At 43.4% G+C, this 26,766-nt stretch overlaps 5 protein-coding genes and 1 long non-coding RNA gene across 7 annotated transcripts in view; all 6 read left to right on the forward strand.

Annotated features, from left to right (window-relative positions):
* tmem131l (transmembrane 131 like) overlaps positions 1-1,430 on the forward strand; it is a 28,133-nt gene extending 26,703 nt beyond the window's left edge. For both annotated transcript variants that reach the window (XM_086211931.1, XM_086211930.1), the window contains exon 34: positions 669-1,430. In XM_086211931.1, the coding sequence (XP_086068057.1) occupies positions 669-977 (309 nt within the window). In that variant the 3' untranslated portion in view covers positions 978-1,430. The remainder of the gene's footprint in view (positions 1-668) is intronic.
* Positions 1,431-1,788: 358 nt separating this feature from the next.
* LOC147257764 (uncharacterized) lies at positions 1,789-3,751 on the forward strand. Its single transcript, XR_015117634.1, has 3 exons — positions 1,789-1,803; positions 2,393-2,500; positions 2,577-3,751. It is a non-coding gene; the product is annotated as an uncharacterized LOC147257764 (long non-coding RNA).
* Positions 3,752-5,486: 1,735 nt separating this feature from the next.
* percc1 (proline and glutamate rich with coiled coil 1) lies at positions 5,487-6,342 on the forward strand. The gene has a single exon (XM_086210252.1). It carries the CDS (start codon positions 5,487-5,489, stop codon positions 6,315-6,317), a length of 831 nt encoding a protein of 276 aa, XP_086066378.1. The 3' UTR covers positions 6,318-6,342.
* Positions 6,343-7,628: 1,286 nt separating this feature from the next.
* pdia2 (protein disulfide isomerase family A, member 2) lies at positions 7,629-13,330 on the forward strand. The gene is made up of 11 exons (XM_086210253.1): positions 7,629-7,892; positions 8,894-9,100; positions 9,955-10,088; positions 10,170-10,307; positions 10,943-11,059; positions 11,367-11,492; positions 11,692-11,886; positions 12,015-12,135; positions 12,720-12,898; positions 12,994-13,140; positions 13,220-13,330. Exons 1-11 carry the CDS (start codon positions 7,661-7,663, stop codon positions 13,265-13,267), a joined length of 1,644 nt encoding a protein of 547 aa, XP_086066379.1. The 5' UTR covers positions 7,629-7,660; the 3' UTR covers positions 13,268-13,330.
* Positions 13,331-14,641: 1,311 nt separating this feature from the next.
* Positions 14,642-17,387, forward strand: LOC147257767 (lipopolysaccharide-induced tumor necrosis factor-alpha factor). Its single transcript, XM_086211932.1, has 4 exons — positions 14,642-16,031; positions 16,116-16,223; positions 16,311-16,515; positions 16,587-17,387. The coding sequence occupies exons 1-4, from the start codon at positions 15,893-15,895 to the stop codon at positions 16,696-16,698; spliced, it is 564 nt and encodes a 187-aa protein (XP_086068058.1). The 5' UTR covers positions 14,642-15,892; the 3' UTR covers positions 16,699-17,387.
* Positions 17,388-20,167: 2,780 nt separating this feature from the next.
* Positions 20,168-26,574, forward strand: LOC147257768 (protein disulfide-isomerase). The gene is made up of 11 exons (XM_086211933.1): positions 20,168-20,348; positions 21,523-21,723; positions 22,220-22,344; positions 22,502-22,639; positions 23,826-23,933; positions 24,785-24,910; positions 25,011-25,208; positions 25,296-25,416; positions 25,906-26,087; positions 26,241-26,330; positions 26,467-26,574. Exons 1-11 carry the CDS (start codon positions 20,168-20,170, stop codon positions 26,548-26,550), a joined length of 1,554 nt encoding a protein of 517 aa, XP_086068059.1. The 3' UTR covers positions 26,551-26,574.
* The last annotated feature ends 192 nt before the right edge of the window (positions 26,575-26,766 follow it).

Genomic DNA, 26,766 nt, shown 5'->3' on the forward strand with positions numbered 1-26,766 from the left:
CTCTCACGAGTTATTGGCAGAGCATGACAACGTCCTAACAGTCACACCCTCAAAATCTGGTGGCTCGCTGCCAACGGGGAAATGTACTTGTGACTGAAATTGTTTCTGTCCCCTTTTAAATTCTCTGAAATTGTACAAAAGCTGTTTTGCGCAAATTCTTTTGTCACTTCACACTGGACACACAAAACAGGGCAACACATGGATGCGAAAGCAAATATAGTTTTTATGATCTGTTTTGCATCCAATTTAATAAATTATTCATGCCCACAGGTTTAAAAAAAAAAAAAAGGCTTAAATGCAACACAGACATAAAAATATTTCTCAACATCTGGTTCGTTCAAATTTCTTAAACATACATGAATACCTGAGCAAATTAAAGGTAAATGTTTGAATCCAGAGACTGAAAGTCCTTCTGTCACGAAAGCAGAACACTGACTGGTTCAGAAAGAAAAACGTGGTTTGTAATACAAAGGAATATCAGTATACTGTAGTATCACAGTACAGGAAATCCTTCGAAATGTCATTTTTTGTTTTATCTTAAAAGAAAAATATCAGCGAATAGAGTGTGTCAGGAGACCGTTAAATTCAGTCAAACTTGAGTAATTTCATTGCGTCCGGGGGTTGAGTGGACCGAGTCGAGCCCGTTACCTCTCGTCTGTCCTCCACAGCCATACTTCTCGGGCACCCGCAGCCTCTCACCCATGTCCAGTCTGTTCGGATCCATCTGGACCCCCCAGAGTGCTCCGTACCAGAACCACTTCCAACATGAACGCTCAGCCCCGATGTCGCCCGTGTCTCCCATCACCCCGCCTCACTCTCCTTTCAGCCGTGAGTCGGAGGGAACCTGCGGCCCGATCCAGTACTCCAGCTTCAACCCGTTCGGGCCTCACATGAACCTGGACATATGGAACTCTTCTTCCAACCGCAGCTCCAACTCGCAGCTCTCCAACGACTCCGGCTACTGCGGAGATGTTTAAAGAAAACGTACAGATCCAAACAATAATGGCAAACATATAAAACATTGATATGTAAAAGAAATAAAAATGAATGTTCTTTTATCAGTAATGGGGAAAATGTGAATATTCCTTCTCTTTTATGTTCCCATTTTCAGCTGTTAAATGTTGTGAAAGGTTAAGCATTTGTTGTATATTTTTCTAGATGTTTTGGTCATAGAAAATTAAAAAAAAAAAAAAGGTTTTGTACTTGAACATCAGTCTTTTTTTAACCACATAGCAGCTGCCCTTTTAGATTTTACAGTTAGAATGGCAGTCACAGCCGCAGAGTCCCGTCCTCTCATGATTATCCTCCCCGAATATCGACTGATAATCTGGAAAAACTCATTAAAACACAAACTGAGTGAATCCAGCCAGACGCGGGTTGATCTCTGCTCAACGTCTGTACAGTTGAAACTCCCGCAGCCAGCCGAGACTCCCCCGTGAGTGTTTCAACTCACCTGGTCAAGCTTTTGACAAATAAAAACGGTAAAGTTGTCAATGCTTCCATGAGAGTATACTTTCCTTCTGACCAAGTGATTTAAATTAAAGTTCTAAAAGTTGGGTCTCACAAAACAGGAATCATTAACTGATGGTAGACAAACCCCAAACTGTAGGTCCAACTGTCTGTGACCTGCAACCAGTTTAAAAAAAAAAACTTTTTTATATATAAAATTTCCGCTGAGATACTTCCATTCCTCTGGTTCTTCTACTTTATTTAGTGGAATTATTGGCTTTGCTCCATTTTCTGTGACACCAGGCTGACGTTCAACAAGGACCAGATACTTCTGCTGCAGGACATCACCTGGGTGTAAGTATTATACCTCTTTGTTTTTTAATTATATAGATTTTGTTTATTAAGAAGGGGGGCTACAAAGGGCCAGCAAACCTCAGCTGCTGCAGTTACAAATAATTTGATACATTTGAGTGCTTTGGCATCTTTGCAACTGGACACATGACACAAATGTATTGGAAAAGATGGACATTAACTGCAACGTGGGAAAAAGACATTTACAAGCTTTTCAGTTTTGAATATATAATCAAATAGCTTTGGTCTCAGTGCCCTGGTTCATTTGGATTAACAGGACCTGACCTCACCCAGGCTGGACTCCCTGCAGGGGGGTCAGGATCCTGTCACCTCCCTGGTACTTGAATCTTTTGGAGCTTAAATACAAAAAAGCATCGAACGCGTCTCAAGTCACAGTGTCAATGCCAGCTTGCTCAGCCGGTGTGTTCCTCCACTGACGAGGATGCCACGTTCATCTTACCGGCTGTGCTTGACGTCACATGGCTCCGCCAAAAAATGCACCGTTTGGAAGTTTTTGTGATGTATTAAAGAGAAAAAAAAATCAACGTTCCTGCATTCTACAATTTCCCGACTCACGCCTTCCTGCATTCAGAGGAGAGGTCGAGGCCGACACCTGCGACTGCCCTGATGCCGCGGGAGGGGGGAGTGTAGCTCAGGTGTGTCAGAGTGTCACCTGGTTGGGATCGCCGGGTTGTGTCACGTGGTAGGTGAAGATGACCTGAACCTGCCTACCTAGAGGAAGCCAAAGTTGAATGTGACCCTCTTGTGTCCTGCAGTGAGATGGACTCTCCACCCGGAGGCTGGATACTGGACAACACCATGGACGCCCTCGTCGTTTCCTAAAGAAGTTGTGCAGGCTGCGGAGAACCACGAGTCCCAGGACGGCTTGACGCGCAGGTCCTCAGCTTCTGGCAGAGTTTAAGAACAGAGCTGTGAAAAGACCTGAGCACATAAACGCCTAGAGAGACAACTTCTGCTTATAAACTGACTACTGCACGATTTGAGGACTTTTAGTAAACTGCCCTCAACTTAGTCTTGCAGGTAGAGGGCAACACCTGATGGCCCCCTGGAATCTATATTCACCTGCGAACCTGGGTTAATACCAGTTAACACACACCATCAGGCTTTGCCTCCTGCCTGTAAGACTAAATTGAGGGCTAAAAGAAACTGCAAGAACAGCTCATGTATCAAACCCACTGTTACTCATGATTCCACATTCTTGCTGGGTCAGGTTCAGTCTCCAAAAGCTTTACAAGTTGTTTTTTTTTTTAATCATCATCATCATCCTCATTATCTGCGTTGGTCACTGTTCCTCCATTCCCTCTCTTCAGTCTGTTTATTAGAGGCAGGGTTGCTAGGGGTGATAAATCTATCCCAGCACACTTTGCTGGAGGCGAGCAACCTTTTGTGAGTCATATTCGTTGTACCAGTAAAAAGCAAAAATTAGCATTTCTCTCCGATTCACCTCCCACATCAGTTCAGTCTGGCTCTCATGAGTGTGATCTCCAGCTGCAGCGCCGGACACCGAAGGGACGCGACCATGAACTTAGTGGAACATTGAATCGTTGAAGTGATACTCAACAGAACAACAGAAGATTTGCATTTATCAAAAGACCAGACATGTAATTTTAAGTAGTTTATTAAAGGACGCTTTTCCCATCGTGTCAAGCAGAATTTATAACCATGAAGAACTTGAATATAAAAGTTAAACTTCATGAAGAAAAACCTCATACTGAGTTGATTTTAATTTGGCTGTTGTGTTAAACTAAAATATGCGAGCAGTCGTCTGTTGCAAAGAAGTGATACATGTGATTTTATGATTTTTACTTCATGTTTAATTTTACCAGGCAGTAAAAAATGGAGTTTTTCTTGTATTACAGAGAGCTATCGGGGCTGTTATGTTTTGGTCAGTGTTAAATATATTTCAAATACTGCCATGTAAAATAAAAGCACTCTAGTTTTGGAGAAATCAATGTGCCCTGGAGATTGAAATTAAGCAACCGTTAAGTCCTTAGAAGTGATGGAAACGGTGTGTGTGTGTGTGTGTGTGTGTGTGTGTGTGTGTGTGTGTGTGTGTGTGTGTGTGTGTGTGTGTGTGTGTGTGTACATGTGCTTGTGTGCCTAAAAGCGTGTGTAATTCATTGTCAGGCTCTTGAGAGCTGACATATTGCCGCTATTGATCTTTAGTCCCAAAATCAACACCGAAGCCTGGATACTGATGACAGGCAGGCCTTGGGAGTCAGGGTGTTCTGATAACACACACACACACACACACACGAATCCACACTTTAATGCTCTACATCCTCATATAAACACAAACACATGCACATATGTACAGAGACACAGACATCTGTAAAAACCTAGTCTGGTGAAGTGCAGGATTCAATCATCAGATCATTAAACACACACGCGCGCACACACACACACACACACACACACACACACACAGGTTACATGCAGTTTTATTTATTTACAAAGAAATTTCCTGGGGGAAAAAAAAGGTTTGTTCTGGGTTTTTGTTGTTGTTGTGCAATAAATAAACAAACAAACATGAACACGAAACATAAAGAGAACGTGAACTTTCCCTCGTTTCTACCGAATTCAAGAATGCTCCTCTTCAAGGAATTTAGTTGTAACTAGGGATGGTTTATCAAGTCGAGCGCAGTGATCTGACCTAGTCTGAGGTGAAATTTGGAGGGCTAGTCAGAGTTTAGGACTCCTGGTTTGCGTGACGCTGTGTCATAATCTGGAACAAACTCTGAGAAAATCTGAAGTCATAAGCTGCAACCACCTCCTAATCTGCTGGAAGAGGAAAGACTAAACCAGCGGGAGATGACGGAAACATTCTGACCCGGGCCAACATGGAGGCGGCTCTTGCCGGGGATGGAGGAAAGAAAACTGAGACTTTACTCTATGACAGTTGGGATGAGCTGGAAATCAAACTGCTGACCCCCCCGCACCTCCTCCACTGCTCCCCTCACATGTAGGACTCCAAAACAGCCCTTTTCAGACCTTCCCTTCACTCAGAAGTCTCGCTAAACATACAGGAGTCCAGGGGATCGAGAGTGTGGGAGGTGGTTCTGGAGATGAGTCTCAAGTTTGGAGGAGAGCTTGTAGCTGCCGTACCTGGGTCGGCTGACGAGTGGTGACCTGACGTCTGTTCAAAGTGTTCCCCTTTAGAAGTCAAAATGGCGTATGATTTGATTTCATGCTCTTTTATCCTTTAACTAGACAGATAACAGGGAGCAAAACGAGCGCGTATGCGTGTGTATAACAACTCTCCGTCATCCCCTAGCAGAGGATCCATTAGCCTCGGACCCCCTCCCCGGTTGCCCAGTGATAAAGTAAACAGAGACTGTTTGACCAATCCGGCACACAAATATTTGTACTGGAAGCTGCCTCATCAGACGGGACACACACACGCAGCCATATCCTGAGGTATATATATAGTGGCAATTCTGACAGACCAGTATTTCATATGCACATGCACACGTATGATCCATCAATGACCCAGGCCCGGCCATCCCTTGGACCCTCAATACAGGCTCACCTGGACCTGGCGGCTAACTGCAGCTCACTCGGTAAAACCACTTGAGTTACTCTCAGCGTCTTTTTTTCTTCTAATCTGCTCTCTCTGGTTTCTCATCTTCTCTCGTCTGTAACTGTTTTAGTGAAAATAACCAAACATGGCGGCAGGCGTCATCAGGAACTTCCTTGTCCAGGCGCCAGCTCCAGGCTATTTCCCCATGATTTTCCAGCACTCTCCCCGCAAAGAGGACGAGGAGGACAAAGCAGTGGAGAAGACGAAGGAGATGGAAAATGAAGAAGATAGAGAGGAGGAGGAGGAGGAGGAGGATGAAGATGCTGCATCTGAAGCTCAGGAGGAAGAGGAGGAGTGTTTGGAGGAGGTTTTCCTTCATCCCACCCACAGTTCTTTGGATGTGACCAAGCAGCTGCTGAGGTTTGCCGACCTTATCAGCAGAGATGTCCAGCGGTATTTTGGTCACGGCGCTGCTGATCAAGAAGCTTGTGAGATCTACAGCGACTCTGTCTCTGTCACAACAAGCGGACGTCTGCGTTACTACGACGACCTGCTGAGAATTGCAAGAGCAGGAACTCCAGAAGAGTCGCAAAACGCATTTGTGACATGCGGCGATGATAAAACACCAGGGGTTGCCAGTGGTAACTGTGGTCTGGGGCCCCTGGCAGAACTGTTTAACCACAGGGGCTCCAGCCAGAGTCGCCACCGGCCGATGAACAAGAGGCATCTTCCTCTCAGTTTCTGGACGGAGCCCATCCCCTGCTGCTCTCTGGTCAGCTACAGCCCAGAGATGACGCACACAAACAGTGACACCCCTTCACATGACGACACACACATGCAATACAATCCGCTCTCACACCCCAACACACACACCCTTGATAGCGCCCAGCCTGACTTCAGTGACTTGTTGGCAAACTGGGATCCAAATCCAGAGCTCACTCACACGCTGACGGACAGCACACACATGCAGCATTGAAATCCCCATCCAGGTAAAACCTGTAATTCACAGCTTTGATACGCAATTGTAAACAGGATGTCAGACAGTGTGTGTGTGTGTGTGTGTGTGTGTGTGTGTGTGTGTGTGTGTGCGCGCGCGCGTGCGTGCGTGCGTGCGTGCGTGCGTGGTTGTCTGTCACTGCAGTTTGTCATTACAGTGTTCAGTTCAGTTACAAAATAAACATATTTCCCATTTTCTCACCATCTGACCTGGGATCTGTGACTGTAGTTTGTTGAGACTGTGGCCTGGTCAGCTGCCCGCCTCCCCACCACCACCACCACCACCACCACCACAACAGGTGGAGATGATGGTGAAGTTTAAGCTGCTTGAGGTTCTGGAAACGTATCAAACACATCGGCACGCTGTCTCAGCCTGTCAACCCAAACACATTTTGTCCAGATTTCATTGGAAGTACATGACGCACAAGTGAACTAGAATTCATCTGGAAGGCGCGTGCATCTGCCAAGGCGATGTGACGTCATCAGATCTGGATCTGATTCTGGATAAATGTCCCCCCTGTAGCAAATTGCACATTTTGTTTTTGAACTTCATGTAACACACTTAGCTAAATGGTTCCATGATGATGTGTATATCTGGTGTCTAGCAGTTACAAAGAAACGAAGGAAAATCTGCAAAACTGCCCTACTCGTTGAAAACAGTGATATCGTTGAGATTTGGGGCGAACTGGTCCTACAAAGCACAGCATTTTACAGGAAAATTCTTCCCAGTTTCACAATGATCTAAAAACGGCTCTATTTCAAAAGAGAAAAGAACAAAATAAAAGGAAACGGGGGACTCTGATGAAGTTTCTGTTTAACTGCAACGTGGGAAAAAGTTGAGGGAAAGAAGCGTTGAGAGTGTTTGCTGTAGTTTAAGTAAACAGAGAGAAGAGAGATAGAAGAGTTGAGTTGGGGGGACCTCACTTTTTTAGTTGGATGAGGGTTAGATGAGGCAAAGAACCAAACATTAGAGGTGCAAGAGTAGCCATCTAGCAAGATGACAACAGAGGCGGGGTGTATGAATTGACGTAAAAAAATGACACAAAGGGAGCAGAGAACTGATGAGCAGGTGTGCGTGTGACGAGTCGTGAAGTTGCCACAGTGGATCAGCCAGTTCAGCCGATTCTGAATCTACAGGGCACCTTTTCATTGGTTTACACTGGAAAAATGTCCCTGCAGGCGTCATGTCTGATTGGACGAGTTGGGAAGCCAGTAGAATTTCGACACACTCTCCGTCTTTGACACATAAAGGTTCAAGCTGTCTCGGCGAGACCCGTCAATCATACCTGAGCGGAGGGACTAAAGCAGCTGAGAGACACAGACATGAGGACACTCTTAACCGTCACCCTGCTGGGCCTGCTGCTGCTGCTGGGGGGCTCCTGCATCCAGGCCAATGACACACAGAAGACAGAAGAACCGGTGGAGACGGAGGACAAGGAGGAACCAAAGAAAGAGAAAACCACCGAGATAGAGGAGGAGAATGATGTCATGGTTCTCCACATCAACAACTTTGCCAGAGCCCTCAGCGAGAATCCCTTTTTATTAGTGGAATTCTGTAAGTATTTCTGGAGTGTACCTAGAGGAGAAACTCAAGAAACCTCACTGCAAACAATGCAAATCCTCCCATGATGTCATCTTATTAGACTTAATAGCAGGCAAAGCAAGGCCCCCCCCCCCCCCCCAGGAGCTTTGAGAAAATCAGGTTAAACGAGACGAGTAAAAATATAATTAAATGTGAAAACACGACAACTCGATCTAAATAGAAACATAAAAAATACATTAAAAACATTGTAAATGCAAGCAACCGACCAACAAAACCAAGAAAAATGAGCTGAAATTTCTCTAAAATAAGACTTTTATTTCTTTCTGAAATGTAATTTTTCAATTCCTGCCAATTTATGGATTTTTTTTTTTTTGTCTACCCGAAATAAGTAACAAAATTCTGCCACTTAAGGAAGTGAAAATATGTTTTGAGTGAGATGGACCTTCATGTCTCACTGAAACGCCCTCATAAAATTGAAGAGCCTGTTTTAATCAAATTTCCTTTGACAGCAGTTCTACAAAACTGTAGGAGTTTAATGTTGAGGACGTTTCAGAAAATGTGTACATTCAACGAAGACGTGTTTATTATACAACCCAAATAAAAGATGACGAGCACGGCGCACATCTTTAAATTTGACGGTGCAACTCATTAGTTGACCAACCTAAACGAACGCATGTGAGTGCGCGAGGCTGCTCCTGTCCAGATGTTCTCTTGGTTCAACTCTCCCACAGATGAGCTCTGCAGCGGCAGAGAGAACGAGCAAGCCAGGGGAGCCCAAGTCTCACTATCAGCAGCGTATCTCCAGGTATATCTGGAAGTGACCTGCTGATAGTAACAAGAAAGTGGACAGCAGCTGCATGTAAACCCACCTGAAGTTCCACTGCATGAAAACACTTTGCAAACCCAGTTATATGTGCAGTGTAAATGGTTCGTGTGTGTGTGTGTGTGTGTGTGTGTGTGTGTGTGTGTGTGTGTGTGTGTGTGTGTGTGTGTGTGTGTGTGTGTGTGCGCAGATGCTCCATGGTGTGGCCACTGTAGGAAACTGGAGCCTGTTTATTCTGAGGCTGCGGGGGAGCTGAAGAAGGAGGGACCAGTGATGCGCCTGGCCAAGGTGGACGCCACCGAGGAGAAGGAGCTGGCTGAGGAGTTTGGCGTCGGAGGTTTCCCCACCCTGAAACTGTTCGTCAATGGAGACCGCAAGAAGCCGGTCGACTTCACTGGTAAACACACACAGGTCAACCCCTGGAAAATCTGCACCACATCCACATTAACTGACTTATGAATCTGCTGGGAGAGTTTGTGTGTGTCTACTTGTTCTTGTTTTTTAATCATAGTGTTTTTAACCTGAAGCGATTTTTACTGAATCAACATTGTCTGGTTCTCCACAAACAAAATGAACCTCCCAGTATCTCAAAGTTTTAATAACTGCAACATTGTAGAGAAGTTGTTGCAAGAGAAATTGTTATTATATTTGAGAGAAGAGATTGGCTTTTGGACCTGTTTTTTAATGCTAAGCTAAGCTAAGCTTAGCTAACGAGCCACTAACTCATGCAGCCCATACAGGCGGACAAAGATGTAAGAGTGGACTCCATCGTCTTCCTGAACCTGGTTGAAAAAATAAAGTAAAGAAACATCCTGTAACTGTGTTAAAAAATTATGGATGGAAGTTACATTTTTAAATTTTGGAAACAGCAACAAGTTTCTTCCTGCTTGTTTGTGCTAAGCTACAGCTAAAAGTCCTCTTGCCTCATTTATCATTATTATTATTATTATTATTATTATTATTATTATTATTATTATTATTATCATTGCATGCACTCATTAATAAAAAAAAAGATTTTACTGTTGCAGTGACTGTCACATTATTGAGTACAGAACCATGAAATGAAAGAAAACGAAAAGACAGTAGAACACTGTTGTCAGAATAGGAACTTTTGAATTTCTGCTGTTAAACTAACTGATCAATTAAACACTAAATCAACATATTTCTGTGCTCTGGCTGGTTTTTATCTGTGTTAAACCCCTGAACTACTCTGACGTGGCTCACTCATTCGTGTCTGCGTGTGTTTCCCAGGTAAAAGGTCACTAAAGGGAATAGTCCAGTGGATGAAGCGTCGTGCAGGCCCTGGCGCTTCGGTCCTCGACTCTGCAGACTCTGCTGCTCAGTTTATCGAAGCCCATAAAATCGCTGTCGTAGGATTCTTTAACGTATGTTTCTTCCGCTGAAGCTGTCTTATATAACAAAACCACACATTCCCACTTTACCAACAGTGTTGTCTTCTCATCCAGAGTCTGGAGAGCGAGGCTGTGAAGGTGTTCAACGAGGTCGTGATGGATGACACTGACACAGAGTTTGGTGTGACAGCGACTCCTGAGGTTTTACAGAAGTATGGAGTCAAAGCAGATGCAGTGGTGCTCTTTAAAAAGGTATGAATATGCAGACTAGTGTTTTATAGTACGGCAGTACCAAGATACTGTGTTAGAGGAGTAACGATGGTAATTTACTGCCATCTAGTGTTTGGGCACAGTCACATTTTTAACATTTCCAGCTCGTCTTACCAGGTTGGGACCACGGACATGGATTCATGAAGCAGCCTCAATTCCTTTTGAGCCGATCCCTGCAAAAAACAGACCAATAACAAAATTTAATGTAACCTGAGCTCCGCCCCCACAAGAGTAACATGACATTTACACACATAAAAAATATATGAAATGGAAGTAAATGACAAAATCCTCCAGTAAATTGCCACTAGGCTGATTAGATGTTAACCTGAGTCACAATGAGTAAAAAATGGAACTTATGAATGTAACTTAATAAAGGAAAACAAAAATAAAAGCTGTATTTCTATGACTAAGATAAGAACATTGCTTGTCTCTCCAGCCGCTCAGAACTCAAATACTGGATATTCAGTTTCCAATTGCATAAAAGTAGCAGATGTTTAGCATTCCTGCTTGATGATAAATGTCGGTGGTTTGTTGATTAAATTCCATGACATGGACTTTGGAGGGTCAGTATCTGGCAAAGAATTATAAAAATCAATGTTCGTGTGTTGGTTTTCTAGTTTGATGATGGCAGAGCCGATTTTATCTTGCCGGAAGATGGAAAGTTGGACAAAAGTAACGTGACCGCATTTATAAAGGCCAACAGCTTGGAATTGATCATCACCTTCAATAAGGAGGTGAACACACGTACACACACACACACACACACACACACACACACACACACACACACACACACACACACACACAGAAGAGAAAGATGTGAAGTGAAGATGTAAAATTCGATCAAGTCTATTGTGCGAATGGTTTCAGACACTTTTGGGACACAAACCAGACTGAGACTCTTTTTGATTTAAATCTGTGTCAATATTCCAAAAATGCAAAAGTGACCAGGCTCTGTGTGTTGTGTGTGTGTGTGTGTGTGTGTGTGTGTGTGTGTGTGTGTGTGTGTGTGTGTGTGTGTGTGTGTGTGTGTGTGTGCAGACTTCAGAAATGATCTTCACTTCCAGAATCGTCCTGCATAGCTTGCTGTTCATCAACTCTAGCATGGAGAGTCACACAGCCCTGATGGAGGAATTTAGGACTGTTGCCAGGGAGTTCAAGGGCAAGGTAAGAGTGTGTGTGTGTGTGCGTGTGTGTGTGTGTGTGTGTGTGTGTGTGTGTGTGTGTGTGAGACTGTCTTTGAAAGAAATTCAGAAACAAAAGACATAAAACTTAATTTAACCCCACTAACTGTGTTCAATATATTGTGCATGTTTGTGTGTGTGTGTGTGTGTGTGTGTGTGTGTGTGTGTGTGTGTGTTTGTAGATGCTGTTCATCTCAATTGATGTGACAGCAGATGTGTCTCATGTGCTGACATATTTCGGCGTCAGGGAGGACGAAGTGCCCACTTCACGCATCATCAACATGGAGACAGGAAAAAAGTTCAAAATCGACACCCAGGATCTGACAACAGACTCACTACGCCATTTGTCTCAGGAGGTCGTGGATGGCACAGCTAAGGTACACACACACACACACACACACACACGCACACACACACATACATGCACACACACACACGCACACAGAAAAACCTGCTTTTCATACGACACTGAATTAACTCTCATTACTGGTTCTGTATCATGTAGCCCTACTATCGGACTGAGGAGGTCCCAGAGGACTGGAACAAAGGTCCCGTTAATGTCCTCGTGGGGAAGAACTTTGAGTCTGTTGCTCTGGACCCGACCAAGAACGTCTTTGTGGAATTTTGTAAGTCTGCAGCTTAAAAACAGCAATTTGGTCAAAATCAATTGTTTTTTTGTTTTGTTTTTTTTTGTTCTGAATCTTTAAACCCTCAAGCAGTTTAGCGTCAAAGGCAGTCCCATCAGGGCTGAGATAAAACTGAACAGACTCTCATCTTCATGGTGATAAGTCATGTCAATCAAGTATCCAACAGCTTTAAACGTGGAATTGATGAACACAGGGTTTATCAGTCAAGCTGGATTGCTTAACTTCTCTTTAACTCTCCAACATTACACCTGTTCACAATCCTTCCAAACACCGGTGGGTGCCCGTCACCCGTCATGTACTTGTCTTCCTAACGCCACTCATTTGTGTTTGTGTGACTTCCAGATGATGTACACAGCTGTGTGTTGTGTATTAATACTAATTTATTACATGTTAAGTTCAACTAAAAACACCCGTCAGTCCTCTTAGTGTTTATGTTGAACTAAGTTTCTGCTTCCTGCATGAGATAACCTACCAAGGTAAAAGCTTTAAATTGTGTGTGTGTGTGTGTGTGTGTGTGTGTGTGTGTGTGTGCGTGTTGTGTGTGTGCGCTTGCGTGTGCACAGATGCTCCATGGTGTGCTCACTGTAAAGAGCTGGCCCCCATCTGGGAGCAGCTGGGTGAAAAGTACGCCAGCCACGATGACATCATTATAGCTAAGATGGACGCTACGGCCAATGAAGTGGAGTCTCTTTCAATTGACGGATTCCCCACACTCAAGTACTTCCCAGCTGGTGGCAAAGAGGTACACACACATTTGTACTTTGTATTTGTATTTTTATGATTCCTTTTTCCATTTGATCCCTTCTTTCTTCTTCTTCTTCTTCTGTTGTCCTCCAGGTGGTCAACTACGAAGGAAATAGGGACCTGGAGACATTGTCAAAGTTCCTGGAAAACGGAGGAGTTTTGCCTGAAGGAGAAGATAAGGAGGAGGACCAAGACGATGAGGATGATGAAGACGACGACGACGAAGAGGGTGGAGATGAGGTCTGTGTTTCAGGTTTGCACCGTTCATCACCGTTCATCCGACCTGAGTCACTCACTCACCTCCCACCGTCTCTTCCAGGTGTCTGCAAAGACCCAGACCAACACAACCTCTCGAGATGAGCTGTGATGACACTTTGGTTGCTGTTATCAGGATCAATGTTTCATTTTTTCTTAATAAAATTCATTTGAGTTATAAAAAATAAATAAATAAACTTGTGTATCTTGCTGATTTTAAAGGGGCTTTAAAGTATGAAAAACCTGTTGAATTTCACATTTCTCCCTTTGATTCTCATGGATTTCAGTGACTCATTCGATAACTTGACATCTTGATTACTCTCCATATTTTCCTGAATTTCCCCTAGAACCTCTTGAGGAAATTTCTCCAAATGTATTTTCCCAGTGGGAAAATAAGATGGCGGTCAAAGGTCACCGTGATAGACAGTAAAGCCCCTTGATGTGGATAGAGATGTCGTAACGAAACAGAGACAGGCTGAATAAATAACAATCATCACACTGGTTAGAAGACCTAGTTAGAAAAGAAATTCAAACGTTAATACATTGCGAATGTGCCAATTAGCAAATTACCTGACATAAAGTGTATCTAGGACATGAAAATCCTGGCCTTTGTTGACCCACATATTACTCTGACACCGCCCCGTGGTTGTGTGCCTTCGCGATCCTGTTCAGCTGCGGCTGACAAATTGCACGTCTGTTTGAAGCCGAGAAATGCATCAAAGTGTCGTTTTTGATGGAATGGAACGTGTCATTTTTCTTGAGGTGCGACTGAAATGGCACTAAATATTGACCGGGGGATAAAGTTGATTGATAAAACATCTACAAGCCTCTCCTACCAACAGCTCTAGTTTCACCAGTTACCAGTTACATACGCTAAGATTTACACATTTTGAAACAAAATATCAAACATGCGTACTGATAATGGTGTAAAATCGCCAAGGAAGTATTCCAGATATTGCTGAAGTTTTTCATGTGTGGAGGGTTTGATGTAAATAAAGGTTTACCAGAGGATGACTTTGCATTTAGTAAACAATTCCTTCAGGGGGAAACATCACATGGAGGAGGAATGCGTGTTGGCGCAGGTGAAACAGGTAAAAAGGGTTGGTTTGTGCTCTGTGGGAAGCAAAATGTTTCCAATTCCAGAGTAGAACAGGTTCAGCGGGCTGTGATGTCACAGCTCTCTACAACGTGGTACGTTCCTCCAGCCAGCTGAGCTTCCTCGTTTGACCAGGTAAGACCACCACTCTGACATCTCACACATCACACTCTTTAATCGCTAAGAACACACCTGTGAGTTTTCACCGGGAGTGTCAGGGGTTTGTAGGTGGTACAGGCAGGCTGGTACCTGCCTGTGTGGCCCTGATACCAACGCTGGATGCACCTTGTTTACGTACGAGAGGAGTCCATGGTGAAGCAGTGAGGTGGAGGCTCCTAGTTCTGGATGATGTGTGTCAGTCTCTTCAGTTCAGTCACTCAGGTGTTAAGCTGATAGTGAAAGAAGGTGTTCATCTGAACACAAAAACTCTCCAGTGCATTTGGCCCACTGGTACAAACTATAGTCATCGACCATGAAGGCTCTGCCATAAATTCAGTCTTTACAAAGACTACAAAGCTCAGTTTTGTTTAAGGTGTTCATTGACCTTGACTTTATTATATTAAGGGTTTTTCTAATATTTTAGTCACTTGTTTACGTGCGTTGGAGGAGGGGAATATTAGAAGATTGTTATGACTTCAATAATATCTTCTTCTTGTTTGATTGCTGAGCTTCAGCAAAGTAGAATCCATGACGGAGCTGTTGCGTTAGGTCACGTTGTGCTGGTGTACCTGATGAAGCGGCCAGTTGTGGTCTGGGTCTTACCCAGTAAGCTCGAGGACACTCAGGAGAGCACGCCGTTTGACGTCAGATCTGAATCAGGTCCGAAATGTAAATGTTTGTTGCTCAGCCTGCGTTCTGTCGCCCTCGCAGGTTCCACAACTGTTGAGAGATCTTAATGAAACACGGGCAGACCAAAACCGGTGGTCACGAGACCTCCTCGATCTCAATGTAGTCTCCCAGGCTTCACCTTGCACCTGACATCTAAATACCGCTCGTCCTTGCAGCTTTTCAGAGCTACACAATAGATGAGTCACGAACAGCCAGCAGGCTTTGCTTCCCACCTGTGAAACTAAACTCAGGGCTAGTAAAAGTTAAGTAACTTTGAAAGGTATTGACAGCAGGTAGCATTTTTAAAAACAAAAAGCTTTACCATGTGTGTGTGTGTGTGTTTGATGTAACTGCCTCATATTCATGTCGTGTGTCTGCATACGTGAGACATTGTGATGTCAGCCGCGGGCTAAACCGAAATAACAGTGACAACTATTATACATGATATTTAACCCACATCCTGGAAAGTAGATGAGCAAAAGAAGAAATTCATCGTTCATCTGTGGAAAAAAACAAAAACAAAAAACTGGGTTACATCAAAGTCTATCACGGGAAACAGTTTCCAGATGTTCATTCGAGGAACAACACCAAAACTTCTTTAATACAAAGTCATTATTTCTTTCATTATAAACTTGTGAACATCTGTTTCAATCTGGATGAATTTGTGACTTGAATGTTGAAGCCAATCAGTTTTGCATTCAGGATTTGGTTCTCTTTGGTATTATCACGTAGTTACGCGTTATAAGTAACTTATCTGCAACGTCTGTCTTCATCTCTTTATCTCAGCATCCTGTCTGACCGGATGATCTGCTGATGGACCCCCCGACATATGACGAGGCCAGGCTCCACCCCCCTGCTTTGGGCAGAGAAGCATTCAACATCCCTCCTCCCCCCTCCTACGACGCCTCCCTCTCCTCCCCCTCAACACCTCCTCCCACCTACGGAGAGGCAGGTAAGCTAATACCCACTCGTCCACTTGTCCTCATACATTGTGTCTGCATCAGCTGTAAGAATATCAATAAGAGTTATTTTGTAGTAACCTTGCAGCCAAATCCGTTTCCTGTCCTGACGCCACCCGTCGTGCCGACGACTGTGACATCACCGTCACACAATACTGGTGTCATAATCCATCCAACAACACAGAGTATGAAGATTATCAGTTAATCCTCTCATTAACATGTCTGCAAACCAACTGCGCTGATGTAAACAACCTCCTATGCTCTTATGCTAGTTGGTATAACAAACCAGATCAATGGCAGACAACCAGTAGTGGTGGTGACCCAGCCACAGTCCAGCCCACCAATCACGGTGCCTCACCTGACAGACACCCCCGCCGTCGTTCAGTGTCCTCACTGCCACCGTGTCGTCACCACCAAAGTCACATACACTCCTGGGAGCGGTGCCTGGGCCATGTGCATCCTCATCGCAGTGATGGGGTGAGACACACACCAACTGTCAGAGAGCTACGCCAGCGCTAACCAACACTAATGATGGACCTCTGTTTCAGGTTGATATGTGGCTTCTGCCTGATTCCTCTCGCAGTGCGAGGGCTACAAGATGTTCATCACTCCTGCCCACAGTGTAAAAACCATATACACACATACAAAAGAGGGCGCTGACAGGATTGCTACAGCCCCCTGCCTCACTCACATAGCAGATCATACCGTCCTGAATCCTACAACACAGTGTTTTGCCACAAAATGGCTGCATATACTGTCTGAGATGAGCAAAACCACCCCTGCAGAACTGGAAACATTTCATAAACAGCCTGCTTTTGGATTGTTTTGGCAAAACTATGACTGCACGATGGACAAGTGGATTATTCTGACTGTTCTGAAAAGTTGCAATGGACATTTTTATGTTGTAAAAGCAGGAATCAGGAATGTGGATTTTTAGGGTTAATTTAATCTACACAGAGCTGCTGACCATGCTGGAAATCTTTTAAAAGACTCCTTTCAAGCCTGCAAGAGGTGAGTATTTGAAGTTAAAAAGATTTCAGTGCATTTTAAACCATATCTCTTCTCCTAAAACTAGACGCAACATATGTGAGAGTGTCGAGATGATGTAGTCCTGGTCGGTTGTGAAATGGCAGTTCTGCACACGAGAGAAATAACAAGTAAAATGTTGCACTTGTAGCCAAAAGAAGAACGAAGAGAATAGGACAACTGAATTCATCCCTGATATGCAGGAAGCTCCAGTTTGACTCATTTGCAGCTGGTTTGGCAACATTGTAGAGAGCCGATACAATTATGGTAAACAAGATCTTTACTGATTCAAGATTCATTTTTTCTTTTTCGGGGGGGGGGGGGGGGGCTGGCGGGTGGGGGGTACACTCGTCTTCATCCCTAAAGCCAGACAAAAAGATGGACACCCTTCTCTCCTCTGTGAATAGGCTGAGAATCACAGACACCTACTTACTGCTTGTTAGCTTAGCACAATGTGTGGTAGTGGATGGGAAGTGTTAGCATACCCCAAACACATTTTTCTCAGAAACAGTCTCAGTATTAATTAGGGCTGTGCGTAACATTTGCTATGAAATAAAAATTTGACATGAATTAAATTTTAATTCTAGAATCAAACGCATAGTCTGAACCGCAACATTCATCAAAACAAAATGGTTGCTGACGACTGCAGGAGCGACTGCTGCCACTCATCGTGGCCGACTTTGTGAGAGATCTGGGAGATCTGGAATGGAACTGATGACTTTTGACTGAGCTATGCTAACACTTTCCATCCACTGTCATTCATTGTGCTAAGCTAACTAGCAGTGTCCTGCTAGTGCACACAAATGAGAGAAGGATCTAACTTCTCATCTGGCTCTGACGAGGAAGTGTGCTTATCAAATCACACCCTTTTTTTTAAATTTACATATTAATAATTGGGTCATGTTTTGAATGATAAATGAACAACATCTGTGTTGTATGATTACACCACAGCCACTGGCAGGTTTAGTATTATGATGCTGTCATATAAATGTAATGTTCAGGATTGATTGAAGCTGAATTATTTTGGATTTATTCTAATGGTCAGTTCGGAGGTTGTAACTTGATTTGCTGTTGAGATGTTGTGGGTTGTACACAAGAGATGTAACTAATGTGATGTCCATCCCATTTTTATGAAAATAAATGACGTGCCGTCATTTCTATGCAAAGTTCCTCTTCACTACTGATTACTGTTATACTACGCTTCTCCCAGTGGGACATATCGAACAGTCTCAATTATCTATAACCCAAAAACGAACAAAGATTTTTGCCTCCCAAAAAAAAAAAAAAATCAAAATACAGGATTGAGATTTTTCATGATGCAGCTACTATGCAGCTATTTTTGGATGTGCATCAGTAGGAGGGAGCTCAGTGGAGAATCTGGTTTTGGCTGAGTCACCTTCATATACATTCCAGTAAGACTGTAGAAATGTCTGTAGACTTTTGAGGGGAAAAACAAAAACCCTGAAACTGCACTGAATCAAACTCAGGGTTTAGATGTTGACACAAGAACAAAAACCTGGGTGTTCATTTCAACAATCAACCAGACAGGTTTAACAAGGACGTCCTGTACATACAAACGGCCAGAGTTGCGTCAGCAATCACTTCCAACCGGTGATTTGCTTCCCTCTAGTGGTCTGTGGAGGGATTGCAGGTCATCCTGACATTAAATAAATTACACCGTGGAATAACAATTTTGTTTTAAGCACATTTCAAGGGACTTACAAAATAATAATAATAAAAACTCTTAAGTGTTTGCGGGCTTTATTCCATTTATCTTGTTATTTACACCAATTCATCACCTTCACTGTCTCATCTGTGCTGCCCTGTCAATCAACCAACACAATTTAGAGAATTATTCATATATTGTTTTGCTTTTTTCCAAATATCATTCATGTAATGACTCCAAAGAATATGTGTTCTAACCCCCAGAATGCTAAATAACATTTGTTTCAGGGTTTCAATCTGTAATTTAGAGGTGCGTAACATCAAGGCAAAGTTAAAAAAAAACCAAAAAAACACAAAAACCTTCTGTTGTCCTGACTTAGGAGCCTACCTGCTTTATCTGAAAATAACTACACCAAATATATGCTCAAAAACCTACTGGCATATTTGTAGCCATCAAAAATAATGGAAAGCCCATTTTGAATATGCTGAGTTGAAGGAGTGTCATTCATTGAAGTGCACTTTGTGAGTTCTGTCAGGAAACTCTTGTGGCAGCCTGCCGTTGGTCAAATCTCAACCAATCACACGCACAGCTCACCAGCAGCGTGCCCCATTTAAACGGAGAGATCTGACGTCTTCCCTGCTGCTCACTGCCTGCAACGCACATTCACGCTGAAAACACAGGGAAAAAAACACACACACACACACACACACACCGTCCATGCTTGCACCTGCTGTTCAGATCTGCTCCTCTCGGGTCTATAAGTGTGTTTCCTATTTCAGGGGAGGTGTAGTGTTCTCCAGTCTTTATGTATAGTCCACGTGTGATGTGCCCTGGAAGAACTTAAAAGCTTTTCATTTCATTGTAAAACCAAATAAACATATGGTTTATTTTATATTCATAAAAATACTTTTAAACGTGTTGCTCAACCTTACTGAAATGTGTTTTTCGTACAGGATATGTATTTTAATCTATATGGAGAAAAAAAAGTGTGCCTATTGAATAACGTAAATGTGATCTGATGATGATTATGATCTGTCATGCCATAACATTGATATGGAACAAAAGACATTATGAATTGTGAATCTTTGCAGTTCTCTGACAATCGTTCCAAACGGTGAATTCCACGTAGGAAGTTACACTCATGTTTGAGCTTGTGAGCGTGCCTGGCTCTCCGTTTGACCTTGCTGAGGTGAACAGCGGTAGGCAAAGGGCATTTAAATATCAGCGCTATACTGAAGGTAGCGATAGAGCAGAGCTCAGATAGGAAAGTTAATCAGCTACAAAGGAGGGGCTGGTCACGTCTAAAGATAACAATGGTTTTCTCAACTATCAGTTCAGCACTAATACACTTAACAGCCCTCCATTTCACCACACCCTCCGTAGCTTCCTGTCAAGCTTGTCCCAGTGTCCAGGTTGTCAGTCCGCGGGTGACCCACCATGAGGAGAGGGGTGCTGCTAGGGGTGATGGCCTTCTGTCTCTGTGTCTTTGCCGCCGCGGACACGCAGCCCAAAGCACAGGGAGACAAATCGATTCCAGAGAAGGATGGAGTTTTACAGCTGAAGAAGGGAAATTTCAACAGAGCGCTGAGAAAATACAAGCAGCTGCTGGTGCACTTCTGTAAGTTAAAAAAAAAAAGAGAGAGAGAGAGATAGGGACTTCCACGTTTGATCTTCACCAGAATGTTCATACGTGCTGAATACAGAAAGCCACTATTAACCACAAAGCTACGGAGCAACTTCAGCGTTTTATCAGCGGTCGATAGTGAAGAGTCTTTGCTACTTCACTCAAAGGTGATCTTGTGTGCTTGGGATCTTCTAAAATGATTCTCAACTAATACGTGTCTTCAGATCTGTGATTCCAGGGATGCAGACAGAGCCAGCCACATAGATTTAGCTTGGAGCTGATGGCAAACCTCCAGCCAACGAACTCCTGTCCAAAAATGTCAGTTTACAAACTATCAAGCGCGTTACTTTGCATGATCCACAACTTCTTAATCTGCAAACACTCTGATTGGAACATGAAACTAACAAACGTTGTTGAATATCTGGACTTGTTTCATGGTACCGTACAAACGGACCTCGGTTCATCCTCTATCTGTAACAAGTTCACTTAGCTCGGCTCTGTCGGGCCCCTGTCATCATGACCTGGCTCACAAAGTGGTAATGAGCAGACACCACCATGGCAAACGGGAGGACAAAAGACTCGGCGTGAGCAAACAAATTAAGCCGAATTAAATCATTAGCAAAACAAATTGAAGTAGCGAATTGAAGCATGTGTGTAGATGTCAGTAAGCAGTGGTGAGGATTAAGCCGTGGGTGTGTTTAGGAAAGGTTTGGGCATCTCAAAGAACCGTGAGAGGGTTGTGGTCAGTGTAGACCATCGCGGGCCACCCCCCCAGGACCAACATGAACCTCAATGAGCTGGGGGGACCATGCTACAGTCACTGCCCTCTACGTGAAGTCAATAGCATCAGGTTGTAATGGAAAATTTTAGTGTCAAATTGTGTTGTTTTTATGTTTGCACTTTGCTTGATGGGGGACCTGAGAACAATTTTGTGAGAATAATTGGTGTCATAACAATTACACTGCATCTGTGATTTTTAAAATTATATCCATAGACCAGTAAATCATCGCGCCACCTGCTGAGATCTAAAATAAAAAAGATGTTTTTGTGAGTCAAGTGACGGTTGGAGGTGTTTTGTTACAGAAGGAACTCATTAACTTTAGCTGTCTGAGTGATATTCACCAGAGTCGTATTTACAACGCTCTATTGTTTCTTTTCTTCCTTGTAGATGCTCCTCTGTCTGGAGATGGCCACCGTTTGTCTAAAGTGTTTGAAAATACTGCCGACGCGCTTCAGGGGTCAGAGGTCAAACTGGCAGTGGTGGATGTAACAAAAGAGAAGGACCTGGCTAAAGAACTCAATGCAACAGGCCCACCAAACATCAGGCTGTACCTCTCTGGAGATAAACACAACCCCGTTCCCTGCCCTGGTGAGAGCAAACTATCACAAATTTCAAATGGTTCCATAATTTACGTCACTGTCATAGATCGTTTTAACCAATTAAAAAGCTGTGAATTGTAGCTTTGTTTTGAGTGGAAGGACAACACCAGAATCTTAGACCTAAACATGCCCATTAGGATTTTATTCCTTTTGGAGAAAGTGTGAAATCATCAGTAATAGCAGTCACAGTCTACATCCGCTTATTTGGTAGTGTTTTAGTTCTGCTCCCTCGCTCTCTCCCTTGTTCATACAGGCACTAGCGTGAGTAATAAAATGACCTGGAAATGTTTTAACAGAGCACTGGCATATCCACTGTATTCTAGTGTCTACAGCAAAACCAGATCCTCCTCTCACAGAAGGCGACCCTGAAAACTAGAAAATCTAGAAAACGTCAGCCATTTATTTTCGTTATTATGTCTTTGCATATTAACGTATGATTGAGCAGCAGAGCAAAATGATCTGTGTGTCCCTGGGCTGTGATGAAGTTCCTCAGAGCTCTACGTCCATTTTGACATGGTTGAAAAGGAGGGCGGGGTCAGTCGCTGACCTCATCACCGATCTCAGCCAATCAGAGACCTCAGAGGAGCTGCAAGTGGTTGGATACTTTAAGGTGAAAACTATCTGTTTGCGTGTCTTTCGCCTCTCAATACCTTTGACCCTATGGTTAATTCCTGGTTGGCTTTGTGTGTGTGTGTGTGTGTGTGTGTGTGTGTGTGTGTGTGTGTGTGTGTGTGTGTGTGTGTGTGTGTGTGTGTGTGTGTGTGTAGGAGCTGAACAGCGAGTATGTTCGGATGTTTTACGCCACAGCTGTCGACCTTCCCGATATAAATTTTGCTGTGGCACAAAACAGCGACATCATCAGCAAATATGGTCTCACACATGATGTTGTAATGCTGCTAAAAAAGGTACATGCACCACACCCTGGAATCAGCTCGACCTCACCTTTAAGAACTAACTTTCCATAGAGAAAACAAAGAGAAAAATAAATCACTGACAGTTTTATATCTTTATGAGAAACATTCTTCTTTGTAAGCAAACCAGAGAATCCATATGTGTACCTTGTTTGTCAGTAATTTTGTGGAATATGCACATGGAACATGGCAGCAGTAACTGAAGAGATAGCAATAGCCCATTAGCTCAATCGTAGCATGTTAGCTTGCGTATGTTACCACAATGTCCATCTGAATCCTGCAAAAAAACATTTTTTTTAAATGCTCAAGGCAAATACTTGATCAAAAATAAGACCAAGGAGGAGGATGGTTTAATAGGAAATGAACTGTCTTCTGACTGATGGACTTATGGGCTCTGGATGTCCATGAGTGGAGACGTAGCTCTGTGTATTCATGCAACTGAGTCAGAAGCCCATTCTTTCTGATGAGAACCTCTGATGTGAACTTCTAAGTTGGAGTGCAGAGACACCGTATGAACAATATGTCAGGAAGAGCAACAGTGTACTAGCAAAAGCGGACAGGCTACCATGCCTAAATGGTCCTGGTCCTGTCCCTGAATGGCTCCATGTTCATATCCACAAAACCTGAATGGCAAAAAAACAACAAAAAACCATTCAAGATGAACCTTTGAAATTAGCCGATGGTCACATGCGATGCCCTCCAGGCCTCATAATCACAAACATTCATACATTATATCTGCAACGTTGATAAGGTGAGAAGAGCCTGTAATAGAAGTAAAGGACACACACACATTGTTTGACTTCGTATTTTATTTCGCATAAGAGACATTGAGATTCTGGGCCCCATTGGAGGCCATCAGACATTTAATATCCGATCCTAATTTGTTTTGAGGGCACACAATAAAGTCGTTCAAGATCATTGCACGGTCATCCGTGTTTGGTGTGTATTTTTATTGCTCGTGTTATGGGGACATAATTCTAATTACTGTCACATTGTCGGTAAGTGTCTCCATTTTCCCTTTTGGGGACAAGATCACATCCTGTTGCATAAATCACTCAATTTTAGCATGAAGACTTGTTTTAAGGTTAAGGTGATTCTCTTTCTCCTCACTGTGTGTGTGTGTGTGTGTGTGTGTGTGTGTGTGTGTGTGTGTGTGTGTGTGTGTGTGTGTGTACTGCAGTCAAAGCTCATCCAGGCTTACAAAATGATGCCTCAGACCTCTAAAGAAGAGCTGATCATCTTTATCACTGTCTACCAGATGGACCCTGTCACTGAGTACACTGGAAAGGTAGAGCGTTGAATGAGCAGCATTTATACACATTTACAGTGCAACGGGTCTCCTCCACAGTGTCAGCAGCACGGCTCTGTGTCTCCTGTCATCATTTCGTGTTGTCTGCTCAAGGACAAACACCTGCTTTGCATGAATAGGAAAATTTGCTTTGCCCAAAGCGGGGACTCAACAAAATACTATTGCACGTGTACAAATACTGTAGCCGCCGTTCTCAGTGCAGACGCAGAAAAAGGAGAAAGACACTGTATCTCTCAATACGCTCCAAGTTAGAACTACAGACGGTAGCTGTCATTTTAAGTTGGCCCCCCCTTTTTTAACAATATTTTAAGGGAAAGTTCATTCCTCTCAACATGTGGTATAAAAAAACACTTCCTTTGAGTCACTCCCAGAGAGCTGATGGTCACGATTTCACAGACAACAAACTGGTTATTTTGCTATAATTGAGTGTAATTAACACATCCTGACCCCGCATATTTGCTTCATGTGTTGCATCAGTGTTTTGCTCGAAGCCTCTTCCAGTACTGCTCTCTTTTGCAAACCAATCTCATGTGACCAAGACCTCTTAACATTCCATTAAGTGGTGCCGGCGACACATCTCTTCAAATTGTGAGCCAGCACCAATGATGCAGTGTAAATCGTGAGTCCGTTCTGGTCATTTTGTGGTGGATACACGATCGTGTTGTTTGTCGCTGACGACAGCTTCTTGAAATTAAAACAACTGCCGGGAAATAATGTTTATAAGTGCTGTTATATTGCATATCGGGTATTTAATATCGTGCAAAAATATACATGATATAAACATATTTAACTTTTCTATTATTTCTATTATTATCATGACTGTACTGCAGACAGCCGCTCAGATCTTAACACTGCCTGTGTTAAACCACGCCCTCCTGTTTGCCAACAAAAGTTCTGCAGACTTTCAAGAGCTCTACTCCTCCTTCAACAGTGTTGCAGAAGCATTCAGACTGAAGGTACAGATCAGACACACACACACACACACACACACACACACACACACACACACACATATTATAATGCTCTTCACTTCTGCATTTGTGTGTGTGTGCTCAGATTTTGTTTGTACTAGTGAACGTTGACGAGCCTCGCAACGGCAGGATCATGGAATACTTCCACGTTCGAGGATTCGAGGCTCCTCTCATCCGACTGGTCAACCTGACGGATCATGTGACCTACCACCTGCCCTCTGACACTCTGGATATAGAAACCATTAAGAAATTCTGCCAGTCCTACTTAGAGGGCAAAGCCAAGGTACCGCTCACTCCCATCTGGTGTGCAATGCAAAGCAGAAACACGATATTCAGATATTACTGTGTGTGTTCTGTTTGTGTGTAACAGCCAAAGATGCAGAGTGAGCCGATACCTGAGGGATGGGACACGCAGCCGGTGAAGGAGCTGGTGGGCGTGACTCTGGAGCAAGTTGCCTTTCACCCCAACAAGACTGTTTTTGTGTTGTTCTGTACGTAAACAGGCGCTTCACAAACACTCAGTGGGAAAGGATTTGGTTTCCAGCTCGTGTTACACATCTCAACAGCATTTTACCGACAACATTTTGACGTTTAGGAGGTTGCAACAGGAGTATTAGGCTGAGTTACAACTTCAAGCTGCTCAGTTATAAAATACGATACCTGCTGCTGCAGTTGCTTGTTATATGTGGCAGTTTTTTTGCTTCTTTCAACTATGTTTCAGGTTTAAACGAAACTGTTGATTCAACGTTATGAGAAAAAGCAGCTTTTCTCAGCAAAGTCATCATCAGATGGTCACAAATGTGACTATAAATGGGCGATAATGTTGCTCAGTGTCAGCTGCACTGATAAACACAAAACAAAAATGGTTGCCATCGTTCTCGTTGCTGATTACGAGTCAAGGTTGTTTTTGCAACTCGTTGTTTCCAACTTTTTAGTTTCAACCAATATATGACTAAACTAGACGCTACTGTGTATTTCAGACCTGCCCTACAGTCAAGAGTCTCGCTCCCTGTTCCCACTGTGGGAGGAGTTAGCGGAGGCCTTGAAGGAGCGAGAGGATGTGGTCATCGCCCGCATGGATGCTTCGGCAAATGACATCAATTTGTCGATGCAGGGATCTTACCCGTCTCTCTGCCTCTTCCCTGCTTTGTATGCAGAGAGGGTAAATCATCAGAAGTCACTGATTATGTGGGATGTTAGCGATAATGTCATAGAACGAGCGGTGACAGGCTGACTGTGATGAGTTCAAGTGAGTCACAATCAGTGAGAGAGTGGCAACAAGTTACAAAGTATTTGACATCATTGTTCTCGACAGATGGTGGTTTACACTGGGAAGAGGAAGGTGGCGGCCTTGGTTACATTTCTGGATAAAGAGATGGTGAAAGCTAAAAAATCCAGAGTGAAGGTACAACACCACTGCAGTGGTTTTTGTTTGTGTGAAGAAGCAGCTGTCACGTATACTGTGAAAGCCGCCTTTTGTCTCTGCTAAAAATAAATCTTTCTGTGTTTAACAAAAAAAAAATAATCCTCTGTGCTCTCAGGAAGACGAAGACAGGAGCAAGTACATCGAGGCTGCAAAAGCTGAGGAGGCGAAAAGAGCTAACAAAACTAAAGATGAGCTTTAATAAAGGAACAAAGACAGTACTGGATGTGTGTGAGAGTGTGTGTTTGTCGTTTCTACAAATCTGGTCTGTCCAAAAAAAAATCAATATTTTGCTTTTATAGTGGCTGAAATAAGTTGAAATGAACCAGGAAATCATGGATATTTAACACACTTAAGAGGGATTTTAGTCTGAGTAAGTGTGCAGGCAGACTGAGGCAACAGTGGCTCTAAAAACCAC

Source organism: Aulostomus chinensis, chromosome 8 (assembly GCF_037954235.1).
Source record: "Aulostomus chinensis isolate RoL2024-O1b breed Wild chromosome 8, RoL_Achi_v1.0, whole genome shotgun sequence".
In the NCBI taxonomy this organism is placed as follows: domain Eukaryota; kingdom Metazoa; phylum Chordata; class Actinopteri; order Syngnathiformes; family Aulostomidae; genus Aulostomus; species Aulostomus chinensis.

What these genes read in the sequence shown, in the direction of transcription:
- percc1 (XM_086210252.1), top strand. Translation starts at nt 5,487, where the DNA reads ATGGCGGCAGGCGTCATCAGGAACTTCCTTGTCCAGGCGCCAGCTCCA.
- pdia2 (XM_086210253.1), top strand. Translation starts at nt 7,661, where the DNA reads ATGAGGACACTCTTAACCGTCACCCTGCTGGGCCTGCTGCTGCTGCTG. An exon ending in TCATCACCTTCAATAAGGAG is followed by an intron (nt 11,060 to 11,366) that starts GTGAACACACGT and finishes GTGTGTGTGCAG; the next exon opens with ACTTCAGAAATGATCTTCAC. An exon ending in ACGAAGAGGGTGGAGATGAG is followed by an intron (nt 13,141 to 13,219) that starts GTCTGTGTTTCA and finishes CGTCTCTTCCAG; the next exon opens with GTGTCTGCAAAGACCCAGAC.
- LOC147257767 (XM_086211932.1), top strand. Translation starts at nt 15,893, where the DNA reads ATGGACCCCCCGACATATGACGAGGCCAGGCTCCACCCCCCTGCTTTG. An exon ending in TCCCACCTACGGAGAGGCAG is followed by an intron (nt 16,032 to 16,115) that starts GTAAGCTAATAC and finishes GTTATTTTGTAG; the next exon opens with TAACCTTGCAGCCAAATCCG. An exon ending in ATCCTCATCGCAGTGATGGG is followed by an intron (nt 16,516 to 16,586) that starts GTGAGACACACA and finishes CCTCTGTTTCAG; the next exon opens with GTTGATATGTGGCTTCTGCC.
- LOC147257768 (XM_086211933.1), top strand. Translation starts at nt 20,168, where the DNA reads ATGAGGAGAGGGGTGCTGCTAGGGGTGATGGCCTTCTGTCTCTGTGTC. An exon ending in CAACCCCGTTCCCTGCCCTG is followed by an intron (nt 21,724 to 22,219) that starts GTGAGAGCAAAC and finishes GCTGTGATGAAG; the next exon opens with TTCCTCAGAGCTCTACGTCC. An exon ending in AAGTGGTTGGATACTTTAAG is followed by an intron (nt 22,345 to 22,501) that starts GTGAAAACTATC and finishes GTGTGTGTGTAG; the next exon opens with GAGCTGAACAGCGAGTATGT.